The sequence below is a fragment of the Varanus komodoensis genome, unplaced genomic scaffold (genome assembly GCF_004798865.1).
Source record: "Varanus komodoensis strain SLA01 unplaced genomic scaffold, ASM479886v1 scaffold15, whole genome shotgun sequence".
In the NCBI taxonomy this organism is placed as follows: domain Eukaryota; kingdom Metazoa; phylum Chordata; class Lepidosauria; order Squamata; family Varanidae; genus Varanus; species Varanus komodoensis.
In genome coordinates this window covers 26,660,071-26,671,888 of record NW_025335440.1, presented here as the reverse complement: position 1 = coordinate 26,671,888, position 11,818 = coordinate 26,660,071, and the positions used below count along the sequence as shown (strand labels likewise).

At 41.6% G+C, this 11,818-nt stretch overlaps 1 protein-coding gene across 9 annotated transcripts in view; it reads right to left on the bottom strand.

Moving 5' to 3' along the window:
- The window catches only part of CROT (carnitine O-octanoyltransferase), a 31,752-nt gene that overhangs the window by 7,154 nt on the left and 12,780 nt on the right, over positions 1 to 11,818 (bottom strand). For 5 of the 9 annotated variants that reach the window (XM_044424633.1, XM_044424638.1, XM_044424637.1 and 2 more), the window contains 10 exons: positions 10,754 to 10,847; positions 10,547 to 10,672; positions 8,825 to 8,926; positions 7,947 to 8,030; positions 7,744 to 7,851; positions 6,310 to 6,440; positions 5,022 to 5,145; positions 1,565 to 1,643; positions 793 to 886; positions 166 to 285 (listed from right to left, as the gene is read on the bottom strand). In XM_044424633.1, coding sequence (XP_044280568.1) covers positions 166 to 285; positions 793 to 886; positions 1,565 to 1,643; positions 5,022 to 5,145; positions 6,310 to 6,440; positions 7,744 to 7,851; positions 7,947 to 8,030; positions 8,825 to 8,926; positions 10,547 to 10,672; positions 10,754 to 10,847 — 1,062 coding nt within the window. Of the gene's footprint in view, positions 1 to 6; positions 286 to 792; positions 887 to 1,564; positions 1,644 to 4,820; positions 5,146 to 6,309; positions 6,441 to 7,743; positions 7,852 to 7,946; positions 8,031 to 8,824; positions 8,927 to 10,546; positions 10,673 to 10,753; positions 10,848 to 11,818 lie in introns of those variants that run through there. The other 4 variants (XM_044424634.1, XM_044424641.1, XM_044424640.1 and 1 more) reach the window with 4 other exon arrangements.

Genomic DNA, 11,818 nt, shown 5'->3' with positions numbered 1-11,818 from the left:
TCCCACTCTTTGAGTAGTTTGCACTGAAACAAGAAAAAGGCTGGCTGCAAGGGTAGGCAGCAATGATTTCTAGTTTCCAGGTCAAAATACTACCAGGCCCCATCTCTGACTTGCACAGATGAAACTCTGACAGCAGGTCCAAGTTTTCCTGCAGAGTAACCTTACCTGTCCTCTCTAATTCTATAGAAGAAGCCATAACCGTGGTGTACCATTGGAACAACGGCTCCTCCCACTCTGGTGTAGCCAACCAGGCTAGTTGAAAGCACAAAGTTTCCGCCTCCACCACTGGGAATTGAAAAAAATGAAAACATAACATTTCAAAACAGATATTCTCAGTCCTGAGTCTTAATACACTTGCTTTTAAGAGTAGATGATGATCCTGGAGAAAGATGATGTGTTTTATTCCTCCTCCTCCTCCTCATCTCAAGACAGATTGTCAAGGAGTGGGCATTTCCCTTGAGAATCCCCCAGTGGTCTCAGAATTAGAGGGAAGGATATTATCTACATCCAGAATGTCCTGCATTCACTCCTTGCCCACTGGAATGGCTTGAAGAGGCACTGGCATGAGAATTCGCATTTTGATAGAGCACATGCTTCTTCAGCCTGTCATAGGACTGCTGGACCCATGAATGTTGCCTCCAACAGCAAGGCAACATTGCAGGCTCTTACAGTGAACTGCTGCCTGTCCACTTTCATTCCGTTGATTCCTATAAAAAACTGTGGCCGGATTGCCAAAGTGACCCTTGTTTCCACCATCTGAACAGATTCAAATGTTTAAAAGCTTTTAAAAACCTTCTCGTGAAAGCAGGATCCAGGAAGAGCTCTGGCATGGGCAGACTGTGTTCTTTGGACAGAAGCATGAGGCCTAAAAGGTGACGGTCAAATCCTGTCAAGAAAAATGCATGACACATTTTATGAGCAAATCATTTTCTTATTCTTGGTTGGGCTAAACAGCAAACTGCAGATTTTCTGAGGTACACATGCAAGAGACCTCCATGCAGTGAGCAGCCTATGGTTGTGCCACTTAAGCAGACTATTCAGCTTGTTGGCTAGGAGTGCAGCCAAAGCCATTGGGAGGAGTCTTCAGGTGCCCCCCCCCCCACCTGCTCTTGGCCGATCTTTTGGACATCGTTTTTCTCATTCTAAATGGTTGCAACGATTGAAAGGACAAATTGCCTCTTGTAAAGTTTAGTTACTAGCAGTAAGAACTTAAAAGCTACAATATGCTGGTCTTTTTTTGTATTTTGAGGCCTGCTTGATCTGCCTTTGGTACCACCTCCTGAGAGCTTCTTTGAAAGAGAATTTGGCCCTGGGGCTCCAAAGAGATTCCCCATTCCTGGTTACAAGTGCAATAACGTGCTGAAAGGGACAAGATGCCAACAGTGAAGCTCTCATGGGATAAGGCTTTGTTGCTTTCTGAGACAGGGAAGACTGGATTTCAGAATGTGCCGGGTCTACAGCTCAAATTAGTAGTATGTCCTAAGAAGAGGTTCAAGGCAAAAACACCAGCTCTAGCCTGTTTCAAAAGAAACAACTCCCTTGGCATCCAGCAACAAGAAATTACCTCTTCCATTCATACACTCTTTCATCAGTTTATTGTGCTTTGCAAATGCCTTCAACATAAGTTGTTTTTGTTGACTGACCTGCATAAAGAAAAAAAAGCAAAATATTTCCATCTGACTATGGCACCAAGTCATAGATCTAGAAATCCATTACCCAGCAAGGAGCACCAGGCAAAAGCATGAAGGGAAAAAAGGTATATCCTTGTTATTTCCTAAAAGTCACTTGAAATTACTCCATGTCAGTGTTTATGGCATGCAATATCAGGACAAAATGAAAACGTTACAGTTAATATAAAAATCTAGAACAATTGCTTGGTTAAAAATGTATCAGTTACCAGGACTATATCACCACCTGTTCACAGGCAAGTCCTGGTTTGCAGAGATGAGAGAAAAGTCCCTTCACAAACAACAAAACATTTATTATTTTGCTATCAGTACATCCATTTAGTCAAGTTACAGAAGTCCTATCTAGGTTGTATGTGTTTAAAAAAAAAAGCCCCACGGATTCCCATTTCAAGGTAATAGTGCAAAATCCAGTTTGTATATTGTGCCTATTTCTTTTGCTATCCATTTATGCAACAAAGAGACGGCCTTTGGCTCAGCCAAACTCCTTTGGCTGAGCCAAGGGATCATCTGCCATTTGTCCTCTCCCTCCATTGACTTCTGTCTTCTGCTATTCTACTTGCCTGCAGCAGAGGGAGAGGCAAGCAGCAGGGCCCACTCTGTCCACCCAGCTGAGAGACCAACTCTATGGCCTCACCCCTAACTACTTCCTTTCAGGCTGGACATTAGAATATGACTGGTAAGGGCTTCCAACAAAACACTGCAGTGTTTCTTTAGTGTTTGTATGTTACCTGAACTTGGGGTAAAGGGAGACGAAGAAACAGAAAGGTAGCATCAAAATCAGGAGTCTCTACTCTGAGTTGGGCCTTAATGCACTTTTTTTTTTTAGTTAATGAACATGTAGATGTCCAATTAGTTTGTGTGCTAAGCAATGGAAAATGAGGACTCTGAATGCAATCAAGTGCTTTGGTCTGGAAGGACATCTGAGGGAATAATTTTAAGGAAGAGTGATCTATGCTGCAGCCTGAGAGATACAGGGGATTTCTAACTGAGAATGCAAACCAATCTCAGCCCACCTCTGACCTGCAATATTAATATGAGACTACATTGCACAGCTGCCTTAAGCGACTCTCCTTTTGACTTTCATGAGTAAAACAGCTCTCCTTTCATGACTTATCTAGGTTATGATATGATCAACATCAAGCATTTTAGTTACCACTGGTTTCAAAAGAAAAGGATTAAGCACATGGGTTTTAGTGTTACCTTGAACACTAGAAGTTACCTTGAACACTAGAAGTTCAGCCAGTGTGGCTAAATGGTAGAAAATCCCAGACAGCCAAACAGAAGTGCTTCTGCACACAGCATGCAAAAGGACAACTGAATATGCTACCATATGATGTAGTCTGGGCAGCCAACATGGACAGCTTTGGAAGTGCAGCCCTATTAGATCGCTGCCCACTAGACAGAAACACCCTTTCTCAGAGGCTTCCAAGTATCTTCTGCCCTGCCAGCAAGATGAGAAAAGTGACAGAGGAAATCTTCTCGCCATCTTCCTTTGCACATTTCCCCCTCCAGACAGGCCTACAATCCTATCTAGAAGAGCTGTGCTGCAGGGGCCAGAACTTGGGGAGACCATAGGATTCAAAAGATCCCACCTTCTCCTCTTCTCCCTGGCCAATGGAACACCTGTTGTCCCCTTCCCTCAACCTGTCCAGGGTGGTTTCTGTGACTAAGTTCTTTTCACAATTGCTATGAACAAGAGCCTGCAGTGGAAGATTGCATGTTGTGCAAATGTCTCTGGCTTTGGGAGAGAGAGTCTAGTCTATCCTATGGTCACTGGCTGCCTACCTAGTTCCAAGTCAAATTCAAGCTGCTGATGTTAACCTATAAAGCTCTACATGTCTTGGGACCACAGTACTTGACAGAATGCCTCTCCCAGCTCAACCTGCCTGCATATTACAAGCTGGGACCTGCTTCCAACTGCATCCTCCAAGGGAGGCTTGGTTGGTGGCAACAAGGAGAAGGACCTTTTCAGTTGTGGCCCCTCCACTTATGAAACAAGCTCCCCACTGAGGACTGCTTGGTGCTAACTTTAATATCGTCTCAGTACCAGGGGATTTAATTAGTTACTATTATATTGGGCCTTTGTTATTTGCTAAACAGGTCAACTGTATCATTTATGCTATTGCAGCTTGTTATGTTTTCAATTCGGTATTACCTTTTATATAGTGATGTTTTTCTGGAGTTTTTATTGTTATCTCTATTTTATATTGTATTTTATGTGCTGTAAACTGCCCAGAGCCCTTCAGCTATTGGCAGTATAGAAATCAACTCACTCAATAAATACTAGTCCAAATGGCTATACACTATCTTTAGTACTGGAGGCATTATGCTTTTTACATTGCTGGCAACCTTGATAGGAAGAGTGCTGTTGAATTCATGTCCTAGCTGTGGCCTTTGCACAGGCACTGCAGGACTAGAATGCTGAACTGCAGTTTACATGGCAACAGCAATGAATGCAATCTCATTCATCCAGTCCTAGAAAAGAAAAAAAAATCCTCTCCAAGCAAGGAAGAGTGAACCCAATAATGTTTTAAGAAAGGAGATTTGGATTGCTTACAGTCATTGGGTAGCAACTGTACATTTCTCAGGTTTAAAGCAGATAATGACCCTTGATCACGAGAACAATGACATCATGGAGCCTGAAGATACTAAACTAAAACACACACAGGGCCAACTATGTAAAGGGATGGACAGTTCACAGGTGTATTACATCATCTCAGGGTGTCTGTTCTACAAATGAGAAAAGGGCCCGAGCCTGTGGGATTCCTGCAATGTGATCCCAGCTAATCAATGCCCAACAAGATACACTGAACAAATGCAAGTAAGACACAACAGTCCAGAAGACAGGAAAGTGGGGAGGGGAGAGGGAAAGAGGGAGAGAGAGAAGTAAATCATTCTCTAATTTTGTGAGAGGTTTCTAATTTCTGCTTCCCGATCACAAATCAAAGGGCAGAGGTCTCTCATTGACTTACAAAAATTAAAATTACAGTATCATTTGTGTGGTTAAAAGAGGATGTTATATACAGCACAAGGAAGGGATTTCATTTCCTGCCTCAAAAAGGTGTTGCTGCAGGTTGTGCATGCTGCACAACAAAACTGTTTTATCTATAGTCTCTGTCATGCAAAAAGGGGGAGATGGCATGGAAGAAAGAAAAAACAAGGGAACATGACTTATCCCCATCAAATTATGACTCTTAATACCAACAGGTTTTGAAAACAGCTCTGATTCAAAGCTGCTCTTCATAATGTCAACACAAAGGAAGCACAATCTGGGAATTCTGATGTATTTTTAGTTACAGTACATCATCTTCATCATCATTAAATAGAGCTTACAGTAAAGGTTGGATCTAGCATGGATCTACACCATTCAACCGCTTCCACAGTGCATGGTCTCATCGTTTCTGTCCGGCCATGGTAAAAACGTCTGGTTGTAGCAGTTTCATAACAGCAACCTGGGCTAGAAAAGAATATTAGAACAATTACATATGGTAAGACATATGTCTACCTGAAGGGGAAGCAAAGGTCCCACTATATGAAATGTGTATCTAGTCACAGGATAAACAGTCCATGATCAAAAAAAGGAGAGACACACACACAGAGATAATAATGTAGAAAAGTGAAAGATCTTGCCATTTTGTTTTTGCTAATGTAGGATAAGGACTCATCCTTCATCTTAAAATGCAGACATGTGGCTGAATTCAGGGGATCATTTCAAAGTGTTAACATAGCAATTCCTAAATAAATGAATATGGTATCTCATGCTTCATCCAAGTAGCTCAGGGTGGCTTCCACAGTTTCCCCTACACCACTTGATACATAAAACAACTCTGAGGGAAGCCACCTAATAAACTTCATGACCAAGCAGATATTTGAATCCAAACATATATAAACACCCATGAAGTTGGTCTCATGAAACATCTTGTCAGGAGAGTTTTATTACACAGGCTGATATAAATCTCTCAAAACTTGACAAAACTGCTTTCCCCATGTTTAACATTATTTTCTTATGTAAATTATTGCTCAATAAGTATTAATCTGTATCCACTATTGGCTGATGGACAGAGTATACCAATGATGGGTAGAAGTAGGGTAAGCAACAAGAAAGTTACTGAAAGTGTAGTGAGCCTTTACACAAGGATGGAATTTGGTAGATGGGAATATCCTACTGAGCTGAACAGTCAATATTTCATCAGCAGGAGAGATGAGATGCCTGACTTTTGCTTAAGAGTTGCCAAACCCATACATAGAGGGACCAGCTATAGAAACACGAGGATACAGGATATGATCCTGTAAGCCAGCCTCCCTCAACCTGGCGCCCTCCTGATGCTTTGGACCTCAGAGTGCAGCAGCCCAAGTCACCACAGTGAATGGTCAGGAATTTGGGGAGCTGTAGTTCAAAACCTCTGCCTTCTGTTAACAATTTGCTCAGTACTTTCTAGACAGTGTCACTTGAATCTGCCCCAACTTGCATGCTATAGTTGACACAACCAAGTCCTTTCTCTGAGTTCACTTTGGTCTCTTCTGGTTGCCTGATGTTGCCTAGCAGTCACAGGATTGATCTGCTATTAATAAACATTATTAGATACTGCTGTTTTTTGAGAGGGAATAAAATTTTTCTTACTGTCCATGAAGTCTATAATAAGCCAGCTGGAGAGCCAGTTGAACAAACGTATCAGGATGAAGCTGCTGTTTCTTGATTAGTGCTTTGCCAAAGGATGTAAAGGCGTAACTCACCAACTGTATGTCAGATGTCTAAAAAACAGAAACTCTGTATTATCACAGGGGAAGTAGGGCAGAGGTGAGGAACTTCCCTTTCCAGTCTCCAAGTATCCAGTCAACTATTCTCATTTCTTGCTTGCACACAACCAGATTTAGTGGAGGAAAATTCAGATAACTCGACTGTATGAAGAGTCTAGCCTTTCTGCTAGATTAAGGCAGGTATGGGGTTTCTCTGTGGGTATGTTTAAAGAGCCTGCAATTTATTTTGTTAATGTAAAGGAATCTCTTCTTTTGCAACAGAAGGGAAGACAGTGGCTTGTTTGGTTTTATTACACTCTAAACACGCACCTTCAGGGATAACAAACAAAAGCTCCTGGACACTCTCCTTCTTGCTATTGACTAATTCTTCTGTTCTTTCAGTAGAGGGCAAGCTGAGGAGCCTGTCAGGAGTCTGCTTTTTGTGGCTACTGATAGTTTTCTCAAGGACGCTTTTCCTAACCTCCATTTATAGCAGAGCTGTAGCCTTGAATTCAGGGGTGGAGAACGTGTGGCCCTGTAGATATTTTTGGATTATAACTCCCATCATCCTTGACCACTGCCTTGCCATTTGAGACTGATGGAAGCTAAGGTCCTACAACATCTGTGCTCCTGCTGTAATTGAACAGTTAGATGAATTAACTAAAAACATTTTTACAATGGAATCCTAACAGGGGGTCTCGGACATAAGACACACTAAATTCAAGTGAACCTAATTTCAGGTATGTATGTATTATGTATGTATGTACAGTATGGCTGCTATAAGCATCAGTGACTGTGCCTACAGTGTGGAGTGGAGCAGGATAAAGGACTACACATGAGCTGATGCGGATTAAAGATGCCTGCAACCCTTTTCATTAAACCTCAACAGAATTTGGCATGGCAGAGTACAAGGATACAGATGTCAGGCATCTGAAAGTGCACTGGGATCATGATAGCAGTAGCAATAATCTGAGGTGCATCAGAGCGCAAACCAATACTGTGGGCCATTTCTGTGACCTGGTATGCAGCCCCCACCCTCCCACATGGAATTTGTGTCTGAGGAGCAGGCCAAACAGGCAGTTTCCTTTCAGATCAGGCCCACTTCATAGTTCCACCCCCATCTCCCAATCACCTGGAGCAATTCAGTGTTTCTTAGGGTGCAGTCTGAGCTGTAGTGCAGCTGGGTGCACAGCCAAATTTGAACTTGGCTGCTCATGAATGGGAATCCCTCCTGCTCCTCCCCCATTCCCCTTTTGCTCATCAGAAACAAGGACTCCACAATAAACAAGAACCCAAGACTTCAGAAAAGCAAGCGTACCTGCTTCTTATACTGTTGGTTAGCTTGAGCAATGGCTTTTAACAGTTTTTGATCCAATCTGAACACAAGTTCCTGTGGCCAAGGGATTTCTCGCACTTTGTCTGATCCCTATGTTTTGTTTCAAAATAAGAAGAGAGAATCCTGTGATTTCCAGAGAGGAGGACCTACGTCATCTAGAAAAGCATGAATATACCATCACATACCTTCCATGTTCCCTCTGATTCAATGATGTGGGAATCAAGGAAAGAACCGAGGGCTACAACAGTTATGCCATCAAATGGAGTATGCTGGAAGAGATGTTATATAAAATTTACTGTATAGAGTGATAAAAGCTTGGGCCAATCTTGTTGATTTCAATCCTTTAGTCACCTTCTATAAAAATACGTTAGGTTTAACACTGCCAGTTCCCTAAATATATTGAGCTTCTTTCTTAGCTAGCTAGTGGGTTGGAGTTGTCAGACTGTATCACCCTATGAAATTAGAAAATGCTTTATAGATTTGCACATTAGGTTGGATCCAGATCTAGACATGTGCAACCAGACAGGTGGCAGCAAACCTCCCAATGCTCTCTTTGACAAGGCAGCTCCTCCAGACCCTTGAAAATAGTAAACAAAGGGGATCTTGTGGAATAGAATATGGTATGATGCATGAATAAGGTGCATCCTCCAAATTTAGGCAGAGGGTCCTTCTGTGAGCAAATTCTGCTCATGAAGGATACCTCCACCAAGTTTTCGGGGGATTTCCCCACCTCCCCTTCAGCCCTCTGCACCATAGCCCACCACATTTAGCATGGCCTCGGACTCTGTGTGCAGCAAATGGAGTGAGCAGCTGCCATGGGGAAGATGATGCATCTGGGCTGGGAAAACTGGAATTCCCTGCATCTGGACCCATCCATGGTCTCTCTACTTGGTATTTTTAAAAATTTTAACCATCTTTCAGATATTTGCCAAAGATGAATGCTGACAATGAACCTGCTGTACGAAAGGACACAAGACCTCCTCCCACCAACCATAAAAATCTGTACAGAAAGACTTTAAGGAATACAAAAAAGTGCTGCTGTTGTAGATAAAAATGCACTTACATCACAGTGTGAGCCAAATGTTCCATTTGAGAATGCAATGAGGTTATAGGATTTGTCTCCCCAGCGTAGTGTTGGATCTCCTATTAGCGCTAACCTGGTGACCTAAGTCGAGAAGTAACATGACAAACTCAGAAAGAACTTGAGAAAAATCAACAGACAAATCCAATGGAAATCATATAGTTCTTGTTTTAGCAAGCTGCATCTGAGGGTGAAGTGAGACAACGGCAAGGTCTCAAACTGCCATTTTACTCCACACACATCCAAAACTGCTTCTTGCAGTCACTGTTCTACCTAGTCATTATGAAACCTCATTAAGTGACAGTATGAAAGAACGTATAGATTGAAGCCAGGAAGTTTTAGGCCTTTTCCTCTCTCTAAATGTGTGTAAGACTGAGCCCCAATTTGTTCATTTTCTTATTCCATCCCCATTCCCTTTCAAGGTTTGTATCATGTCCCTAAGTCTGTAAGTTCTTGTTTTAAATTGCAAACTACCCTAAGAGACTCTTCATCAGACCTTCTAGATAAAGATTAAGGCTGCAGTTCAAAATGCACTAACCTAGAAGTAAATCCTACTGAAATCAATGGGGTTATTTCTGAGTAGACAAACAGAGGATTGTGCTGCAAAGCGCCAATGTTGTGTCACATTATTACATTTATATGCCACACCCATAGCTGGCAAGGCTCTCTGGGTGGCTTCCAAAAAGTAGTAACAACAATAAAACAAGAATTAAAAGATAAAATCCAATTAAAACAATAAGAAGGTAAGAACAAATGCCAACAATTAGAACATTTAATACAATCGAGTCAATTATTTAAAACAAGGAGTTAAAGACAATTAAAAGATTTTTACCGGTTATATATGTACATGTTAAATACTGTAAAGGAAGATGAATATCCAAGTTTTGGAGACACATCTTTTCCTGTTTTATACAAATTTTCCCAATTTTTACAAATTTAATAAACAAACAGTGTTCATAAAATGCAAATATCTGACCACAGCACTCCTACAGTTGGGTTCTTCAATTAGGGCATAGTCCTATGCTTGTCTATACAGAAAAGGCTGGATAATATTGGGGGTTGTAGGACTTTTATCCCTCAGAGTGATCTATGCCTCTAGCTAGCAGAGACCACAGCAACTATACATTAACAAACAGCCACTAAGAAGAGCAAAGTTTTAAAAGATGGACACAGTATAAATGGCAGTCATGTGCACACTTAACCGTGAGGGAGCCTCAGCAAACAAAGTGAGATTTACTCTTGCGTAAACATGATAGCTATATTTACTTCCCAACTTTTTTGAATTAAGCTGCATACCTACAGTTGTTTTTTTTACTAATACAACATACTGGGAATGATTTTCCTTACATTTTTATTGAATAATGCCCTGCTGAGCACCATTACCCTCTCTTCTTATCTGTCATCTATTCTGGGGCTACTTGTTCTGCAGACATTTTGGTGCTGTGCACTTTACTAACTTCTTCACCCCCTTTCTCTCTGTGGCACACTACAAGATGCACTGTGAGTATATGAAGTTGGGATTACCTGCTCATGTGACCTGTCATACCTCTATTATTCTATGATACAAACTGATGCTTAGAATGAAAATACCTTCCTGAACCTTCACTCTGAAGTACCAAGAATGCACATGGTCAGCCAAAGGTAATTGTTTTTTTTAACACAAAACAATTAAGAATGTCTTATAGTCTGGCATTACACAAGTACCTCTGTATAATCTTCAGGTACAGCATAAGGACTTGCTTCATCAAGGCAGACTGTAAATATGCTGCTCTGTATTTTTTCCAACAGAGACAGGTTCTTTGGATCCAGGTTGATAAGATAGTCACGTTCCTAAAAGACAAGTGAAATGCTGATTAAATGTGAATCTATCACGATGCACGTACTCCCTAGGAAAAAAGTAAGTTAGCCCACCTTTGCCCATGTGGTTCTTTCCTCAGACGTTAAGGCAGCCAAACCTGGCCCCTCAGGTTCACTGTGGCATCTCTTTTGGATGTAGGAAAATTGCCTTCGAGCAGGATTGAAAACAAGGAACACATTAAAGTTAGATAGTAGTTCAGATGCTAAGGTGAATTTTCTCTCTCTTATGCCTATAGCACAACTAACTTTAAACAGAATTCACATGCTGCCAACTCTACCAGGAGTGCAGGATAGTTTCCTGAATGCTAGGGTGACAGAGGATGCTTCCAGAAAAGGCTTAATTTGTGCATCTAATGAGATGCTCTAGACCAAGGGTCAGCAACCTGCGGCTCCTGAGCTGCACGTGGCTCTTGAACCCCTCTGCTGTGGCTCTGTTACTCAAAACATGCACCTGCACAGCCGCTGATCTGCTCGAAGCTCTATTCAGGAGCGTAGCTACATTCCTCTGCTAAACAAGCTTCCAGCAGGCTCTCATGTTACTCAAAATGCTGCTGAAAAGATTCTCTTTGTCCCAATGTAATCTCCTTCATCTGAATGTTAAAAGCTGCGCTTGGGACCTGTCACAATTCACAGCACTTGACTGTTTATCTGCTAATCAGTCACTAAACACACCTGTATCTCTGAGCTCCCCTCCCACCCCCACCCGCCGTAGGCCAACCATGGATAAACTGAAGTTTCTGAAAAAAACCAAACATTTAACGATAGGATACGTGGGTAGATTCATTTGCTTTTACCTCCTGACGAACTTATGGGGTTTGCTGTTTAATGCATGCAGCTCTTTAGCACTGACTTTGACTCTTCAGGAAGTTGTTCTCCTATTCAAAATATATGAAAGGAGTCCTACTAGTTTATAATGTAAGATTAAAAATAACAGTTTTTAGTGACTGAACAAGAGCTGCAGCTAAATCATAATGAAGATATACATAGCATTAAGGTAAAAAACGATATATGCAGTGTTATCTTCATTTTAGATGTCAAAAGGGTTTTGCGGCTCCTGGTGTTTTCTTTTGCGTGGGAAATGGGTCCAAATAGCTCTTTGAGTGTTAAAGGTTGCCAACT